This window comes from Anas platyrhynchos, chromosome 3 (assembly GCF_047663525.1).
Source record: "Anas platyrhynchos isolate ZD024472 breed Pekin duck chromosome 3, IASCAAS_PekinDuck_T2T, whole genome shotgun sequence".
NCBI classification, from domain to species: domain Eukaryota; kingdom Metazoa; phylum Chordata; class Aves; order Anseriformes; family Anatidae; genus Anas; species Anas platyrhynchos.
Window position 1 is genome coordinate 99,252,385 of NC_092589.1, and position 20,347 is coordinate 99,272,731.

The 20,347-nt window shown below is 40.5% G+C and overlaps 1 protein-coding gene across 9 annotated transcripts in view; it reads right to left on the reverse strand.

The window, feature by feature from the left end:
• ARHGEF10 (Rho guanine nucleotide exchange factor 10) overlaps positions 1 to 14,824 on the reverse strand; it is a 118,729-nt gene extending 103,905 nt beyond the window's left edge. For 4 of the 9 annotated variants that reach the window (XM_072036376.1, XM_027455121.3, XM_027455120.3 and 1 more), the window contains exons 1-2: positions 14,228 to 14,376; positions 3,191 to 3,266 (exon numbers count right to left, since the gene is read on the reverse strand). In XM_072036376.1, coding sequence (XP_071892477.1) covers positions 3,191 to 3,227 — 37 coding nt within the window. In that variant the 5' untranslated portion in view covers positions 3,228 to 3,266; positions 14,228 to 14,376. Of the gene's footprint in view, positions 1 to 3,190; positions 3,267 to 13,378; positions 13,493 to 13,685; positions 13,851 to 14,227; positions 14,377 to 14,690 lie in introns of those variants that run through there. The other 5 variants (XM_072036375.1, XM_038176790.2, XM_072036374.1 and 2 more) reach the window with 5 other exon arrangements.
• Positions 14,825 to 20,347: the final 5,523 nt, after the last annotated feature.

The window sequence follows — 20,347 nt, forward strand, 5'->3', positions numbered from 1 at the left end:
TGCTAGAAGAATTACTTTTTAAAAACATTCTGCATTCTGGAGGAAGGAACATTTTTTTTTAAAAATTTTTTTTTTTTTTTTTTACTGAAGTTCTTCAGTACTTGAATTTGCTCTGGGGTAAAGGAATTAACTAGCACAAACTTGTCACTGCCTAATTAACCATGCATGAATGGAATGTCCAAACAGCTATAAGCAGCTATGTTGCATAAGGATAATAAATGAAATAAATAAAGGTTAAATTCCTTTTTTTTGTGGTCATATTTTCCTATCATATGTAGGTTTTTCCTTTCAAGAAGTGGAAGAAGCTGCTCTACTACTGACCTTATCTGCACCTGAACTCACATTTCTCAAACAAGGTAGAGATTCAGATGATTATTGCTAAAGAGAAGACATTATTTAATATGAATTTAATTGCATAGCTTTCACATATATTCTTACAATATCCCTATTGCAAAGATGAAGGCTTACCATTATTTTATCCCTTTTTATACATAAGGACTGATACAAATAAGTTTGTGGAAGTTACTTGCCCAAAGACACAGGAAACCTATTAGAATAGTACAAAAATGAGATTTATAGTACAGGGTATACACTATAAGTTAGAAAAGAATCCACATCACTTTCAACAAAATAGTTTGCTATTTGATTTGTCACCACAGTACCGGACTTTAGTTATGCAACAGCTAAAAAGATATGTAGTATGTTGCAGAGGGTCCTGGATGCAGCACACCATAGGAACCTCATCCTCACTGCAAACCACAACAATCACCCATCTGCCCACATTCTGCTTAGCACCTCTGAACAGACCCTATGGGTCTGGCAGAGTATATGTACACCAAGAAAAAAACCTCAACCGTTATAAAGCATTTCTATACTTTTTCAACTTTTAATCTAGGTATGTGAATTTGCAGTTGTACTTGGCCCTAAAATTTCTACCTGCTACCCATCTGCAAAATAAGAACTACCTAGAAAGTGAATTAAAGTGTATTTTAGTGTAATTAAAATTGACATTCACTGAGATATCCTTTATAAATACGCTTTTTAAAAAGAAATTGCATTGGTAAAGTTAAAAGAATATTCTAATTCTGGTAATTTTGGACAAAACTTTTTCAAATGACAGGGAAAGCATCCACTGACACAAGATCAGGCAGAACAGTACCTGGTGCAGGATCTCAATTTATGTTAACAAGTCTAATGCCAGCATATTAAGGAGAAACAGGTCTGAAAATAAGTACGATATATATAGCTCTATATGGCATGAAGAACTTTGCAGCTGAATTCTGGAATCCTATTGAACTATGTGGCCCTGAATTTTTGTCAGTGCCCCAAGTACTGACAAGCTGTACGAAGTTAGGGCTGTTGCCACAATTATTAGAAGTCTTCGAACAATGGCAGCTCCTCCTCAAGTGAAAATATTGATTCCTTACGGATGACTCCTTCTCCACAGCACTACATTTCTTTGGAGACGGATTATCTGATAAAAGACAATTTCACAGTAACTGTCACTAAACAAAACAGAGTTAAAATCAGAGTCCTGACCACAATGGGTTAGGACAAGGACAGGAAAAGCATTTTGCCAGCAATAACCTCAGTGGTATCTTGGAGCATAAATAAAACTGTCAACAACTTTGTTCAAAAAGCGAACCCATTAAAATCTGATTTCACAATTCTCTGCTTCTCTCACATTCCCAGTTTCCTAGGTAGTATCTAGTAACAGACCTCTGCCTGTGGCAGCGTCCAAGCTAGTGGGAAAGCAATTTTGACCTAGGATGTTTATTCCAAAATTCCTAAAGAGTTATGACTGAACAGAACCAAGATAAACCCTCTTTCATACTGAAAAAGGTTTATGTAGCTATGGTATGAGTTAGTCTGTGAATAAACAATAATATGCTTATAGAACATTTTATTTAAAGTGACCTATACGTGTATTATTAATATACATGTGCTAGCATATACTTTATAATATACATTACCATATGAATTTATATACATCTTATTGCTCATTGAACATGCAAGTCCAATGTCAATATGACAGACAGAGCAGAAATTCATGGGAAGACTACAGAAAGTCACTATCTATATGAACTGTATTAGCAATGTTACCAAAATAAGAACAGCTGTAATGGGTTCAGCCACAGGTCTACATAATCCATGTCTCCATAAATTAATGCTTTGGGAAGAGCAAGGTGAGGACAAGCATATATGATACTTCTCTTAAGAAGTCTCCCAGCACCCAACTATTAAAAGCCAAATCCTTTCAAGACTTAAAATATATTAATACCAAACAACATTCAAAGGTGTGTTTTTGCAGGAAATCAAACAAGGGGAAAAACAGCTACAGGCAATGTTCTTTTAGAGCAAGCAAAAGCGGAGAAGACAATGATACAGTGTTTTGTAAATCCAGCCGCTGTGCCCTCTGAAACCTGGACTGAACTAGCAACCATATGGCTGCAGCACACAGCAGCCAAATAGCACTAAGGGCTAACTTTGCAGGAACAGCCCAGCATAGAAATAATATTTCCTAAGTTCATGTGCTCTGACCACTGAGAGGTTTAGCCACGCACACTTCCCCTCTGCTTCCCACTGGGACATGTGTTTGCTGAGCACAGAACTGAAGATATGGGGCTAGAGAACTGCAGCATCAGAAGATCTTTCGTCCACAGCCCTCAGCAGACATCGTCCTGATTAAGCACGCCCTGTAGAAGCAGCACATGCCCTACCAGAGAACAGCTCACTCCCCTCCATCCTCCCAATTCTAACTCCAAATCTGTCCAGGCATTTAAGACATTGACCCAAGTATCTTTGCTTGCTTGTTCTCTACAGGGCAGCACTTGCTGGAGGACTCATAGCCAACAAAGAACAAGGTGAAGGTGTGATGATATGGTAGCCTAAGCTACCTTAGAAAATGTGGTTTTGTTTTTTGTTTTTGTTTTTTTTTAAAAAGATTTGGACTGTAAAGATCAATCCTCTCCCCGTTTCTTCCTCTTACAACACCAGTGAGCAACCTCCAAGAATAAATCAGGGAGGATGGCAGGCACATAGGTTTCAGTGGAGGCACAGTTAAATACCTCCAGGAGCAAGCCCCAGAGTGATGTGCAGGGAGGGAGCACTGGGGAGGTAAAAATACTTTTGAAAATATAACCACATTGTTACTAGGAAAGTTACTTCCAAAATAAAAATTATTTGTTACCTTCTGGAGGTGGGGGAGGGAATTCTTCTGCGTCCATCCTGGTGTATCCACTGCACCTTCAGCAGACTGAAAAACCCTGCAAAAATAAAGGGAGAATGTTTTTTAGATGAACACAATTTTCCGATATACAGACACTCCTTTTTCAATTTGGCCAAGCTCAAACCTATTAGCTAATTCCATTATGGAAGAGAGGAAATGTGCTTGGCCTCTTGCTTCAGAACACATCTAGTCCAAATTTTTATGTACATAGTCCTCAGTATTGGAGCCAGTTCATGTAATGATCTCAATAAACCAGCTGAATAAAGATGAAGTTTTCAAACTGTTTAATATTCTGCAGGTCCCACTGTGACAATCACAAACAGATTATTAAAACATGTTATTTCATTGTCTGTTTGTGGTACGTATTCTGCTTCAAAATCTTAACAGGAGAAAAGGAATTCCAGGAAGCTCAGAAGTTTTAATCATCCCTTTCTCCATTTGGGAATTGGGAATCTTAAGTTCTACCTTAGGAGAGGAGAGGACTATCTTAAAAAACTCTTTTTGAGCCACTTCATTTCAACGTCACCACTGGTGAGCAAAATAGTTCAAGCCCTTACAAAGCCTCTACAGCCAAGGTATGGAAAGGGTAAGTTGAAGGAGATGGCGAAATTCAGGAACAGCAGAGAAACAATCAGCTAATCAGGATGCGGAGGTCAACTCATTTGCCACCTGCAGAGAAGTTGGCAGTGGATGAAAGGAAGTGCCTCAAAATAGGATCCAACCGCAGAAGGTAGTCGAGCCCTGGACAAGAACAAGAAACTTCACAGCCAGGGCTCAGAAAGGGCTCATACACACACACATCTGTCTGTAACACACAAAATGCTCTATGACACACCTTCGCTATACTGCGTCCCCTCTAAAGCCTGTTTCCTTATCAGTTGTATCTGTAGAGCTCAAAGGCGTGTTCCTACTTACAAATGCCTGGAATGCATTTTGCCACACCAAAACTGACAGGCAAAATAAGGGAAAAAAATAGTTTGAAGAGAAAGCTATTTTTCTTTTAAAATTGAATCATCACCAGAACATAGGTTTTCAAATATGAAACGTGCAATAAATGGTAAATCTCGGGAAGTTTGTCTCAACACCTCTGCCAAATGCATCTTTAGAAGGGGAGCTTAAAAATAAAATAAAATGGGGGGCTCTTTAACAGGTTGTTAGTTTTTGAACGCATATGGAACTTACTTCCGCAATGACTTTGAAAATAATCATCTTCCTCAGAAGCAAATCCTAACAATCAGCATACAGAACGGAGCTGCGGAAGGTTTCAATTTGCCTTCTGTGTTCATCTAGCTCAGTGACATGCTTCACATTACCCAAGAACTGTGCAGAGGAAGGTCACAGACCCAGTGATCGAGTCCTAACCACTGACCTGCTTTCTCTCATACGAACACTGCAGTTATTCACAAGAAGAAAGATACACTTGCTCTGCCTTATGGGTTGCATTATATGTTGCATTAGTTCATTTTCAAGTTCCACAGATTTTTATCTACTTTTTAGATATGGAAAAAAACATTCTAGCAGCAAAATGAGCTTGTGCATTGTGAATTCCACTAATACTCTCCATAAAATGGCAATTATTTTATTTTTATGTGCCCGATATAACCATGCCAGTGTTCATAGAACACCTTCCAACACCACCATACGCAAAACTTTTTTGCCCTTCTGCTGAGAGACAGAGGAGGTAACTCTAACCAAAGGGATTTAGATCAAGATTAAGCCAGGCAATTTGACTTGGCTAGGAGTACACAACCTGTTTGCCATTTGTAAGCTCCAGTATTTTTTCCCTGATTGATTCCAGTGACCATTACTGCCAACAGAAGTTTCAAACTGTGTAGGTATTTATTTAAGGATAATCACAGAAATCAAAGAACAAATTAAATTGGAAGGCACCACTGAATGTTCTCTTATACACTCAAGACAGGTCTAACTTCAAAATTAGATCAGGTTGCTTTCCTGTTCAGGCAAATTTTGAAATCCCCCAAAGGTGGAGATTTCACCATCTGCCCCTGTACTTCACCAGACACGGCAGCAAGAACTCCTCCATCACATCCAACTGGAATTTCCCTTGCAGCAGCTTGTGGCCATCAGCTCTCATCCTCGTGCTGTACACCTCTGAACGAAATCTGGCTGCATCTTCTTCACAACAACCCCTTCTTTTGGGAGTAGATTCTGTCTGCCTTGAGAGGATTCTATCCTTTCCTCGTACAACTAAACAAACTCTGTTCCTGCAGCCTCTCCTGACCTGGTCTCCAACCATGGCGGAAGCCCTGACTGGACTAGCTCCAGTTTGCCAGTCCCTTTCTCATACTGGGTGACCCAAACTGAACATTCCAGATGCAACATCATAGGTGTTGAGTAGATGTTACTCAGTTTAACATAAAATCATGTAAGAAACTCAACTATGTCCTTTTAAACCACAGAATACCAAAAATTTGTTCCAAAGTGTTTTGTTTTTTTTTTAAATTGCAGATAGAAAAAATAACATAATAAACATGAAACACATGAGCTATTATAATTGTGCTTATCACATCATAAAATTATGTACCTGAGTAGCTGAACAATTGGCCTGAAATATTAGGTATGACAAAGTACCAAAATGCAGAGCTTTTGTGTTTTTTTTTTTTTATTTTGTTTTTTCATTTAAAATTGATTTATCAGGCACAGTATTACCACTAATTACTCAATTACTCAAACCACTTCCTTCCAGGCTTCACTGAAATCACAGAAACACAGGGATAGAAAGAATCTCTTGAAGTTACCTAGCCCAAAAGTTAAGATTTCCCACTCGCTTCCTGCTGCCCAAACAGTTCACCAGACTCAGTGCCCATCACCTTTTTTCCTTCAGTTGCAGATTAAGAGGTAGCAGCGGGTGCTGTGGACCATGGTGGTGCTCTACTGACTGCCTCCTTTTCATCTCTTTCTGCGCATTTCCCCTGTGTGCCCCAACATACAGCAGATACAGGGAACAGGGTCAAGGTACACCCTTTCACAAAGGCCGGCAACCCTTCCTGGCCAAAAATCTCTCTGCTTTCTCGTATTCTCACCTGGTCCTCTTCTCCCAAACCATTATGAGCAATAGGTAATGTACATATTTACAGAATGAAAGAGGAAAGGGAGTTTTCTAACTTTCTAAGTTCCCAATTTAATTCTCCACTTTGAATGGTTAGCCACTGAAAGTATCTATTCAAGCGGATCTACACAAAGGAAACATTCTGAACCTAAGAGCAGCCTAATTACTGCCATTAAAAAATTTGTAGCAGTGAAGCTCTTATTCCAGAAGCTTAGCTAATAACTTTGTAAGTCTGACTATCTTTAAAAATCAATAGCCATGTTAAACACAAGTATTTTGGAAGAAAAAGAATCCTAGGCCTTAATACACTGCAATACACAAAGGATTTCAAAATGTAGGTATCGTGATGGTAAATTGATACTTAAGAAAATATATATATATATTTACAATACCACATTAAAATCAGATTTTCTTGGGTGATGTTTCTCATGGAAAGAAATCATACGCAGTGAAAGCAGTCAGATCTGGAATGGAACTCAAACCAGAAACTTATGAAACAAAATTGACAGTATGTGTCTCCACGGCCAGCTCTCAATACTTATTTCAAACTGCCCACCAGGAGTACTTGCCTTTGACCATGAAAGCCTCTATGGAAGGAGTTGGGAGTTTGCAATGTCCCACAACAACCCTTACAATTTCAGGAGCAGCAACACCTCCATAACACAGACAAGCGGCCTGACATTCAGAAAACTGAAGTTCTGATTCCACTGCCAACAGCAATTTTAGCAAAGAAAACAAAGGCACCTTTGTGCTTGTCCAAAGGCTATAAAAAGAAAGTTGTATTCCTCTCTGTGACTCAGTTTCCCCTCTTGTGACATTGCTGGGATTACCTCTTGTAAAAGGTCTCTGTGATGAGGCAGTGCATCAATAATTTACTCTAACTGTGGGATAAACAACAGACTACCAGTTTTCGGCTATCAAGATACAAGTAATGATTGACTTCTATTATTATCACTAAAAAAATTTCATTTTCTTTAAGGAATGTGCATTATAACTTCAGTGACATCAAGATTCTTTATTCTTAATGGTACAGAAAGAATGAGCCAGTGAGCATTAATAAAATTAATAAAAAACAGAAAAAGTGAAGCTAGGAGATTGACTTCAAAGATTGATCGACTGTGATTCATAGAGTGCTTAGTGTAGGCAAGCGGCAAAGTAACTTCTCTGGGGAAGCGTGCAAGCCTAAAAATTGAATTAAAACAAAACAACCAAACTGTGAAGATAAAGCCTGTGAATGTCCAAGGTACTTTTATGCCCTTGTCACCTACTCAATACAGCTGCGTAACGCCCAATTGAGTTTCAGCCTATTCAGCCTATAACTCCAGAACTCCCACTCAGTAAATCTTCCTGAAATTTGATGGATAGCCTCTTTTGGGGGTGCAGAGAAGCAAGAAGAGAAAATAATGCAGGAGGAGGAAGGTAAATTTCTTTTGTGTGTACGTATTTATTTACTTATAGGAAGCCTAATGTCTGGCTCAGCAAAAGCCAGGTGAAGTTTTCTTACCAGCTACAATGCAAACAAGGTCAGATCCACAGATCTGACATTTTTTCAGAGCACATATGGAATCCACTTGCCTGAAGGCCACCTCATTTCTTTTTCTACCACCCTTTCCCACACCAAGCAACATCCTGCTCAAAGCTAGAGAAAACACAGCAGCAAGCACTGAACAAGAACCAATCTACAGGGACGCTCAAAGAACACGACTGAAGATCGGTATTCTCTTCCCCCTCTTTTTAGGCAACATTTCTTCATCTAGAGTGAATTCTTGCCTAGTACATCATCTGAAGGTGTCTTGATACCCTACTGGTGGGTGGGTGCAGGCTGCCGTGAGGCCCCCATGAAGCCTCCCTCAGCCTCTCCTGACAGGGCAGTGCTATGGCCCGCAGCCATCATGGCGGCCTGCTGCCTGACTCCCTCCCGTTTATCCACATCTTGTAGTGGGCAGGGTGAGGTGGGGACTCAAAATCAGACACAATGCTCTAGGTTTGGTCTAAGAAGTGCTGAGTGAAAAGAATCCTTCCCCCTGCAGCAGCTTTTCCTTCCCAGGTGCACAACCTTGCTCCTGTCCTTGCTGAATTTCACTCAGCTCCTATCAGCCCAGCCCATCCCCCTGCCCAGGTCCTGTTGATTTCAGGAACATCCACTGCTGCTCCCCTCTTCCCCCAGTCTGGTGTCACTTGAAGCAATGGCTGGTTGCCTTTCAAGTCATGCATAATGCTAAAAAGACACATCCTACAACAGACAACTAGTGCATTCCTCTTGTAACCAGCCCCCAAAGATGGTACAACAAAAATGACCTCTAAACCCAGTTGTCCGGTCAGTTTTAATCCTTCTAGTAGTACACCCCCCCAGATGGCAACATTATTCTGTAGAAGACCTTGCTCAATCCAAAATAAACATTAACACAAACATTAAGAAACATTATTAAACTCAGTAGCACTATGCTCAGTTTACAGATGGGAAAGCTGAGACCTACAAATATTTATGGAATGAGTGGGAGTACGGATGAAAAGTAATTGAAACCAGGAAACGGAATAGGTTCCTGAGCATGCTCTTAGGGAATTTGACTTCTGGTGAATATGCCTTTGCTTCTGTCTCTTCTGATAGAAACAGCTTGAATACACACGGGTAAAACAGAGGCATCACTCTGGGTTTGGGATTCCACCCTGGAAGTCAGCTGTGCCAAAACAACCACAAGCACCAAAGGAGCTAAAAGTGAATGCTGGTGCCACCTTTCAGCAAGGACTGACTTCTTTGTTCTGTGCCACACAAAACAGCGGTTGCTGGTTGTTGCTGCTGGTTCAGGACCACAACTTTCTGTGCCATACACACAAGCAAAACGGAAGTATATTAATATCAGGAGCGTATTTCTTAATTTGCCCTAAATTTCATTAAAATCAAGTAACTAACTTTATCTGGAAAAGTAATCTCCTTTCCAAAATTTCCACTTTCAACCTTCTTTCAGATTATTCTCTCCCAATACTGGAGATCAAGTATGATATTCAGTAGAAACATTCTAATGAAGATTTCTGGTTTTAAACCAGAGAGGATCTTCACATACTGCATAAGAGTGCAGCTGCAATGCAAATTTATGTATGGTTTACATGTATACATGTTATTATAATACACATAGAAGTATTATGCAGAGACTTTATAAATGTTATTACAAAATACGCATTTACTCTAGTAATTCTTACCAGCCCCACATGTAAAAAACAGTTATTTTTCTCACAGGGAAAGTGTCCCCTCCTGAAAACAGGTTCTTACTCCAGATGAATTTTAGCTTGCAAAAAGAAGGAGGAAGAGGAGGAGACTGAGGGTGATAGTGGATCAGATACACAGAATGCTTTAAAATAGTGTAAAATACAAAGTCAAGAGCCATAAACTCAAGGCTCAGTGCTCCTAGAAGGAGATTCACATATTGTTGTCTAGTTCTTAATAACTTATGATCCCATTTTACAGATAAGGAAATAATGTTTATTCACTCAAAATTTCTGAGATGCATACTTGTTATGTATCTTTAATAAGTTGATCACATGAAAAAACCACTGAAATCTTAGAAAACACTCACAACTTCCTACATTTTTTCCAGAAAACAATATTCATATGATTTTGCAATTTTTTTTGGAAAGCATTTCTAAAAAACAGATTAGAGAACAGAAATGAGAGTGAATGTTTGACCTCGAGCTTAGGTCCTAATGGCTTGGATTCATGGTTCAGTCCCAAGTCGCAAGTATTGTACAGTACAGTAAGTCACAAACAGATTTTCCCAAAGATAATGCCCCTATTCACCACCACATAAGTAGAACAATTTATTTTGCTCTGGTTAACTACTTCACCCACACATTTGACATTAAGCTTCGGGCTTTCTGACTGAGCAGCTAACGTGTAGGACATGAATCAATGTTGTCCAGTTATGCATCACTTCCCACAGACTTGCTGATTTGGGCAATTCAGAATAAAAACATGAATCAAGTTTTTGATCTCAAAACCACAAATTTTCAAAAATATTTTTCAGATCTTGTTTAACATTACTTGTCATCATTCCCCTTGAAAACAAGTTGTACTTTTATGTGACTCTGGTTTCGTGATCAACTTAAACATTTTGATGAGAGTAAAAGCCAGATTCCTGACTGTAAGAAAATATCCAAGTGATTTAAATCTCGGAAGATGCTCCTAATGCAGCAGCCTCCTTCCGCAGATGTGACAGCTCTTGACTCCCAAGATCCTGTTCTCTTCAAACCGAAACACAAAATATTAAATCACAGTTTCATACAGAACCGTACCAAGAAATTTGCTCTGTCTTCCTACTGTACATCCCTCCTTCATCACAAAGAGCCCCTGAGATCATGTTTGCAGTCTCCCTAACTAATTCTCAGGCTTTGGTTCACGAACTCCTGATAATTGTCAGGTTGGTGGGTTTTTGGAGGTATGGCTCTCCTGCACTTTTCGACTCTTGAAACTACTTGTAGAGTCAGAAGAGAATTTCCCAACATTAATTTTCCACTAACAGCATAGTAACAAGGGGGGCTTAATACAATTAGGAACAAGGATGAAAAAACATCCATGAGTTCCTATTTTAACAAAAGAAGAACTTGGGTAAGACAGGAAAAAAAAGGATGCCTCGCTCCCATTCTGTAGAATATATACAAACCAAAAGACAAATTCATGACATTATCAGTGAAACCTCACTGCCCAGTTAGAACATGTAAAACATGCAAAAAGTAAGACGTACTCATCACTTACGTTCACAGCACTTAACACTGTAACTCCAAGTGAAGTTTCTATAGGGGACAAGTACCACAGCATATATTCCACAAGATGCACCCAAGCACAGCACGGAAATGCAGCTGCAGTTCAAAAACCCATCAGAAAGCTGAACTTACTAAAAGTAAATTTCAAAAGTGCCTTTAGAGACTGTACAACCACCATCCCTATTATATCCCTTTTACAGTTATAAACTAAAACTGCAAAATGGGAAGACATGATTAAATAAGACAAAAATGAAACAGGTGTCACTTGACAGAAGCAGAAAGAAAACCATCCATGTATGTGAAGACAAGTAAATACTACACACTGCTAATTTCTCCCTCACATACAAAACTGAGAACAGTGCAGTATTAAAAATGCACAAAAAATAAACTGACTACAGCTCTGCACAGTACACAAACTTTAATGTCAAAGACTGAATCAAAAATATTCCTCTTCCTTCAGATTGCAGAATTTGTTTCCTGGTTTGTTCAGAAATAGACTGAAGTTTATAAATTTTCTACAACAGATCTAAAAATAATTTATCCTTTATATAGAAGCAATTAAAAGACTTCCCGTTATACAAATGAGTAATGTACTATTCCCAGTTGCATTAAATTCCATTAATATTTATGAAGTTAAAAAATAGTTTTATAGGTTTTAGACAAGCTTGTTGTATTCCTTGAAACGTTTATATATTATGCAAGGAACTCTAAAAAGCTCAGAATCAAATGAAGAAGTCCTCTGGTGCTGGTATTTCTTCAAAACAGCATTTATTAGTGCTGACACTAAATATCTTTAAGCAAAATTAAAAAAAAAAGAAAAGTAAAGCAAAAGAGAACCATTCCCCATGAAGGAGTAAGTAGTAGTATGTCCAGGCAAAAAGTACAATCAGTTCAAGCTTTTACACATATAAAAGAACCAGAAAGCAAACAACAACAACAACAACAAAATGCTGAGAAAAGCAGCTTATATTGACAGACATAGATAACAAAAATCACCAAAAACATTTCAAAAAAGCTGTCACGTCTGAATTAAAAAATTAGTCTACTCAAAACTAAGGCTGCGTATGTTATAAAGTGTGGATCCTGGAAATCTGTACTTAAGACATGTCATTGAGCTACTAGGTTTAGGACAATCAGAACCACTTAATATTTGACATATTGACTAAAATAAGTATTTAGACTTAGTATTTCAACCTGGTGTAAATCAGCACACTTCCACTGAAGTTAACAGGGTAGCAAAAGAAAAAAGCCAAGATGCTGAGGAACCTAGACCCTTGATTTATTTTTCAAATACAATAGAAGATGAGAACTTAAATACTATTTACTTAATACTATGGATTTTTTTTTAAACTTAGGCTCAAGAAACATTAAAGTTTGTTTCATAGTATTCCACTCGCGGTAAATATTGCCAGGAAATTGCTGATGAGCAGAACCATACCCTAGCTGCAGAGAGGAGCTATAGATCCTGGCCAGAGAGGGCACAGAGATGGGCATCTCTTTACAGGGGAAAGAGCACTTCCCATACTTTGCTGGGCTAACCACCAACCTGACAAATCCAACAGCACAAGACTTGCACATTTGGTCTCAATGTCACTCAGCTGCTCTGCTCCGTACCCCGTTGCATACAGCCACAGAAGCCCCATGCGCTGGACACACGGTGCCTTTCTATCACAAGACACCTGTAACATGTCATGTCTCACGTACTACCCACCCCACAGGTAAATCAAGATGTCCACAGCTTGCACTGAAATCTCCCTGGAAAGCCTTCAGAAATATCAAATTTCAAGATAGTCTGAAGAGCTACTGTTCATAGACAGATAAACACATGTAACTAGTTCATGGGCTACCAAGCCTGAGGGTGGAAAGAAAGAAAAAAAAAGACAAGATGGATTAAACAAAGCAAGTCGGAGAGATTAGCAAGATCAAACGGATCACCCAAGTGAAAGGAAGGAGGAGACCACTGAAGGAGAGAGCCGAAGAGCCAGAATCCCCGCGTAAATAATGGGCTTGCAACTGTAGACGCCCAACACGCCCCATGCTCAGGCAATAAATCTGTTCCTCCTAAGTGCCAACAGAAAATGTAAAAAATGCAATATTTCACTTCTACAGCAGTACAGATTGCTCACCAGGTTTCTCTAGTAAAGAGCAAAGGCTTTTGGAAAACATTTATTTTCTTGACAGTAGTCACCAACTCATATATGTTGGTATATCCTCACCGCATTTATTCAGCATTGAACAGTTTTTAAATGGACAATCTTTCTTATTCTTGACTCAAATCTTTCTTATTCTGTGATTCACGCAGCAAGACATATACATATACAAACCTTTTCGCTGTAACAGTGAAATTGCACGACTGAAAATAAAACAAAATACTTTTACGTTGCAATTAAACAACTTCACAACTGCTACCATGAGATATAAGCCATGACCTCAGTAGCTTTGGAAAAATACAAAAGATACGAAAGGATCAAATAAAGGCTTAAATGGAAGAGAACAGGATCCAGGGTGATAAAATCTTTTTGGTCAAAGACCAAGCACCACCTGAGGGGCTTTAAAACAAGCCCTTGGGGTGGGCAGATCCTCAATAGCTGCCTTCACCAACACCTGGCGTTGGCCAGCGCCAAGGCTCACCTGCCCACCAGGTGCCTGGCCGTCCCTACAGCTCCCCTCGCCTCACGCCGCCAGCACCCGGCATCCTTCAGGAGCAGCTACGTGGGCTGCCATCACCACAGGCAACTCGGGAACTACTTCGACAGTTCAAGCCTTAACGACGAAGAAATGGAGCACGATTTTAATGCCTCCTTTGAAAAAGAAATGAAAATGAGCGGTGCCAAAGCGTCCTTCCCTTGTCTCGAGAAAGCCAACTCGGCTGCTGATTACAAAGTTGGTGTTGAATAGATAGGTTTAAAACAAGGAAAGCGGGGGAAGGAGAGGAACTCCGGGCAGCGCCAAGCCCAGCGCCTGGCTTCCCGCAGCTCTGTGCACCCCAGTCCCGAGCACACCCCCACGCGTGGGTGCCCGCACCCCAAAATCCTGGGATTTTGGGGCTGGGATTTGGGGCAAGCCGCCGCGGGGTCCGCCCGCACCCTGTCTCCCACACCCCGCCTCTGCTGCCCACCCCACCCGCAGCCAGCCGAGCGCAAAACACCGCGGGCCGGGGGGCTCGCACTCACCGCCGCCCGGAGCCGCCGAGTCCCGGCGGGGAGCCGCTCGCCCCCGCCCCGCTGCAGCCCCCTTCCTCCTCCTCCTCCTCCTGGTTCTCGTCCTCCTCCTCCTCCTCCCCGCCCCGCCGCCATTGGGGCCGCCCGGTTGGCGCAGCGGCCCGCCGCTCGCCATGAGGCGGGGCCCGGCCCCACCGCCCCATTCCTGCCTCAGCCTCCAGCCGGGGGCCCCGGGCACCTGCGGGCTGAGGGGCAGCGGGTGCAGGAGGCGGCTGCCTCGCTGCAGGCCTTCAGGAGGGCCGGGATGAAGAAATCGTGACAAAAATGGGCTTTTTTTAACGCCCCCCTTCTTCCCCCCCGACCTCATTCTCAGGAGGAGCCCGCTGGCGTGCGCTAGGCCACCGTGGCTGTTTTAGAGCTTCATCTCATTTATCATTCTTGCATAGTTTGTGAAATTGAGCCTGCTTAAGCATACCGAAATAAAGGTTTCCTAAAGATGCTGCCAAGTCCTCCTTAACCTGCAGGTCTTCGCTGCCCTTTCCTCTCTCACTGCAGAGCCGTGTTGACCAAGCCAGTGGTCAGGCTGTGCTGTGCAGGCATGTAATGCTTATCCCAAAAGTAATCCACCCGAGCTAACCCTCTGAACGCTCACATGGATATGAGTCAGCACCCCCTTCATAATTCATAATCATTTTGAAAATGTAGTGTATATACATCCATGTACCTCATATGTACCATACATCCAAATTACCATCATACCTTGGGGTGAAAAGTGTTCTTGAATACCTTATAATTTCTCAATCCCTGATAACAATTGCCATTATTTAATGGCTATTAATATTGATAAACACCATTTAAAATTCCTGGAGGAGTTTTAAGTATGAAAATGCCAAACTAAATGTTATTCAAAGATCTATGCATCACACAGTGATGACCCTAGCCTATTTAAGGGCATTCATGCTATGGCCAGTCATGAAATATGCCCAAATATAGTAAATTCTTTACCATTACAGGAAACCGCTATGCTATTTCTACCACTTATGTTAGAAAATGATAGCATTTCAAAGGAAATTTGATTATTTAAACTTTTCCCCACATTCTTCATTTGTCTGTACGACTGTCCAACAGCAGGTACATACACAACTGCCCCATGTGTTCATATGGGTCCATGCAAACTGAATTCCAAATTAAATATTTGAAAGTATTACTTTGAAACATTTTTGAGTTTTTGCCAAGTCATTTGTTTTTCATGCAATTTGTTACAGTACCACCTCAAAATAGTTTTCACATAGCTTTATAGGCCCTCCGTGAGAAAGAAAATGAGAGGAGAAAGTTGAGCCATATAGAAAGGTCAAGGTCAGAAATCCCATTATAGTATTCAGTCCAATTTCCAGTAGAGACCACTTTATTCTGTCCTTTCTGTAACTTTTAAAATATGCTACCATATGAAGAGCTGAAATGGCAGAGAATCTGTTTAGCAAACTGTTCAGTAAGTACTTGTCATTAAAGGCTACAATAAAGAACAGGCATATATCTAGATTACATGCAACTTGCTGAATTCCATGATTAAAAACATCATCTACAAGCAATACACTTCTTCTTTCAGCAGCCACCTCCTTATCCATGTGCGTTTATCTGTCCATTTCGCATGTATGTTTCACCATCAAAGCAGCAAACTTCAAATCCTTCCTCTAGTTCTTTTCTGAACCCTTTTGACAACTACTTCTTGGATTCTGGTGACCATGCTTAAATATACTTCTCTGATTCCAGTAAAAAGTTGCTGGGGAAATCTGAGTATAACAAAGCAAGATACTACATTCCAAAATAACTTCCTCTCTTCCTAATAGTTTCTACAACAATCTCCTATAAGCAGTGGTCATCTAATTCAAAATTCATTATTTATCTATGTATTTGTCTATATGACCAATTCATTATTTATCTATCCATAATTAGTTGTCAATAATTATAATGCAGCTCATTCCATTCTCATTATGTGGTTTCTCATTTTTTTTTCCTTCTGTTTACCAGCTGACAAAGCAGGCAATTTCTCTTACAGAGTTTTCATCCACTGAAAATTCAGGAATTGTTTCTCCCGTTGCTCTTAACCACGTCCCCCACAAAGAACGTATGCCACCTGTAGTCCAGAAACCCCTCAGAGCCAGGACAGCCTTGCTCAACTTGAGCACCTGCAGAGCTCATGCTGGAGCTTCCTAGAATACAGTTCCCCTCCATTTCCCTCACCAAACATGAGTGATGAAACATATATATATTTAAAAATAACATCTTAAATCCAGACTATTACATCAGAATAGCATTTGGTTTAATAACAGCATTGCTCATCTTTCTGATACGATGCCTGCTGCTTCCCAGTCTTCCAGGTCCCCCTGAAGCATCAGCACTACTCCTGGGAGACAATCTGTTACTTCTGAGCATCCCAACACTTACCCTAACAACTTAGTTTTATGATACCATGCTGTTTTACCAGCACTAGCACCTTCTTTATGAATGCCTTCAGGAACTCTCTGCTTATGAGGAGTCTTTGCAAGTCAAATTCTCTGACTGCCGATTCAGACAGACGAGGCACACATCTCCATAAATTTTAATACTTCCCAGCACCAGAACCCATGTGATATCAGCTCCTTGTTGCTGGGGGTGGCACAAGTTACAGAACAGCTGATGCCACAACTTACCATGGTGGATTGACCTTGGCCAGCAGCTAGACCCCACCCAGCCGCTCTCTCACTCCCTCTTCTCCACGGAATGAGGAATAGGATGGAAAGCTCCTGGGTTGAGATAAAGGCAGGGAGATGGCTTGCCAATTACCATTACAAGCAAAACAGATTCAACTTGGGGAAAATTAATCAAATTCATTGCCATTTCAAACAATAGAGTAGGTTGGTGAGAAAAAGACAAAAATAATGCACCTTCCCTCACCCTTTTCCCCAGGTTTAAATTAATTCTTCATCCCCAACCCTTTCCTCCTGCCCCCAAGCAGCACAGGGGAGATAGACAATGGGGTTCATGGTCAGTCCATGGCCATTCCTCTCTGCTGATCCTTCCTCATACTTTTCCTCTCCTTCACCATGGTCTTCTCCACGAACTGCAGGGGAATCTCCTAATCTCCGACACTGGTGCTCACAGGGCTGTTTCTCACTGTTTTTTCTTCCTCCCTTCGCCTGTGTAGTGTTTTTTTTTTTTTTGTTTGTTTGTTTGTTATATATATATATTTTTTTTTTCTTTTTTTTTTTTTTTTTTTTTTTTTTTAACCATTTTCTTAAATAGCTTTCCCCAGAGGTGCCACCATTTTGGCTTCTGGGCCCAGCCGTGCCAAAGTCCTAACACAGCAAAAAAACCATGAATGCCCTAAATACATCAAGGATGGCTATCTGACTGAGCTGTAAACTTTTATAGGAAAAGGGCAAGACTGAGAAACGTGGAATAGTCTCACATCTAGGGATTTAAGAAAAAAATGCTACTTTTAGCTGGAATGGCTTCCATGGAGAAAGCAGCAGGGAAGGAAAAAGGTGGCATGAATTAGCTGCCATGGGAGGACTACAAAGAACTAAGTATACACAAACATAAAAGAAAGAAAAAATGCAACCTTGGGCTGAAACACAGCTATTTTCAGTGAGGAAAATCAAATAGTAATGTAATACAAGTTAAAGAAAAGACTTTATATGAAATACTATGTATAACTTAAAGCCACCAACATTTAAAAGGAGTTCAAGTGGGAAAAGTGGCAAATAATAAGTATGAGGATAGACAGGAAAATAAAAGAGCAGATTGTTTTGTTCTCATGAATATGCAAGAGAGCCTCCGGGGGTAAAATTAATTATGTAAGATAAAAAGGCAATGATAGTACAAGAGTAAAGTATTATGACTTAGAACTCACTGTAGGCTCTTTTGGCCTTGGGCTTGAGAGTTCTCATGTCCTAAAAGGAGTCCTCAAACTTGGCTTCATCCAATACATATAGGGTTTTGATACTCAAAACGTGCTGCTGAGAAAAAAGGGAGTTAAAGCATCAGACAACCAACTTATTCAAAGACCAGCTGCAACCTGGTCAGCACGGTATAACACAATTGGTCTCAGCAATCTCATCCAAAGCCTCTTAATTTTTTTCATGCTTACTCCCTATGGCTCCTCAAAAAGGCTGCTGCTGCTTTCAAGGACACTTTTGCCTTGTAAATACAACTTTTAAGACGGACTGACCAAGCTTGTTAGATGCCCCCTGTCCATTCTACACAAACCACTTGATCCTACTTTTATAGTTTGTCAGCATGGCTTTGCATTTCAAGGTATTGTAGTTATCACCTTGATGTCTCTTACAACTTTCTGCCAGCACAGTCCAGAAATGCAGTAAAGTCAGCCGTGTACCTTATACATCAGGAAAAAAGATGTGAATGTACAACCACAAGGGCACACTTAGTCCTTTCTCAGGTTTATTTTTTCCCCATTTGGTGCAAGCATTTGCTATACAGCATTTACAATGTGAAAAAACAGGCCCAGGTGAGCAGCCGGAGCTGCTCTGATCAAACCAATACTAAACCATGCATGCACTCACAAGTCTTTAAATTAAGTATCAGAAGACATTTTGGTGAAAACAGCGTCCCTTTTAATGCGATGTGAGCATTCAAAGCAGCAGGGGAAGCTGAAAAGAGGATCACGTGAGGAAATAAATATTCCAGACCAGAAGTAACGTGCACTGTATCAGATGAATCTAGCATTAAACTTCCGCTCCCTCTGCTCAGGTCATGCCCTGAAGGACCCAGAAGTGACCCTGGCTGACTCACACGAACACGCACAGACAGGGCAGCAGGTGAAGCACAGCCCATCTGCTTCATTTCTTCTTCGTGCACACGTGAGCAGGTCCCACTCCTTTCAAATTAAGCTCATCTCTGCCACCTTGAACGTTGCTGTGTTCTTGTACATGCTCACTGCGTTATTATCTCTGTCATTGACCTCACTCAGCATTGTTTTGCTCAGGGAAAACAGGAAGGCACAATGTGCTGCTGCAAGAACACTCGTTTCTGTGACACCACCACTAGCGGAACACACTAATTAGTCGATCAGATCAGAGCCTGCAATGTCTCTTCCAACATCGCAAACCCATCTGGGGGCTGACAACTAAAGCAACAGGCATAATTTTCTTAATTAAAGACTTTCACTTTTTTTTTTTTTTTGTTCCAAATTATCAGCTTAAATACCAGTGCCACGACATGGGATCAAAAGATTGCGACTGCTGAGTAACACTGTCAGCATAACTGCGCGCTCATACATTTCCGGGAATATGGCAAGAGCTACAAAGTAAAACATATTTATCTATTAATTGAGAACAGCTGAGTAGCAAGATATTAGCAACATGTTCCTTTCACAGATTGTTTACAAGGACGGACTTTATTCATACAAGCATTGTTCTCCTCACCCCAGTCTGTGCCCACACACATTCCACAGCTCGCGGAGCTTTGCACATGAACATCTTTGCTTCTGCCTCACTGAATCTCAGGGACTTCTCTGCAGAGGCAGCTACCAAAATTATGCCAGCCAGTTGCTTGTACAGTGCATTCTTACAAGAATAGTTGAAATGCCATAATGGTGATATTTCCCTTTAGCTCAGTAATGCTAAAAAGCATCAGGAATTAAGTCCTGCAGAGCACCACTCAAGATGAGCATGTTCAATATTTAAAACTGTATTTTGCTACTCAGCAATTAAACATTTATTTTTTTTTTAAAGTGATGCTGAACTATGAAGCATCACGTGGCACCAAATGAAGTGTCTACATAGGTACAGCCTAAGGCAAAAAAAAAACAATCACATGCTTCAAATACACAAACAAGAGTTACTAAGTGATACTTTATAGCCATTTTTAGTACATACCTACATACACAGGGCACTTTCTAGAGTTTTAACCCAAACATGCTAATGTTAAATGTTGACAGTGAAAGGACATTAGTTTACAAGGGTTTAGAGCTATTGCCATGGGTACGACATTACCCTTATCAAGTTTGGGAGACTATTTCAAAATAAGTAAGTCTGATATATACATATTTAAAGATGACTATCAGCTACAAAGAGCCAGTAAAAATAGTTGAGGCATTATTTTCATCAGTAAAAAAACTCATGGTAGACAATG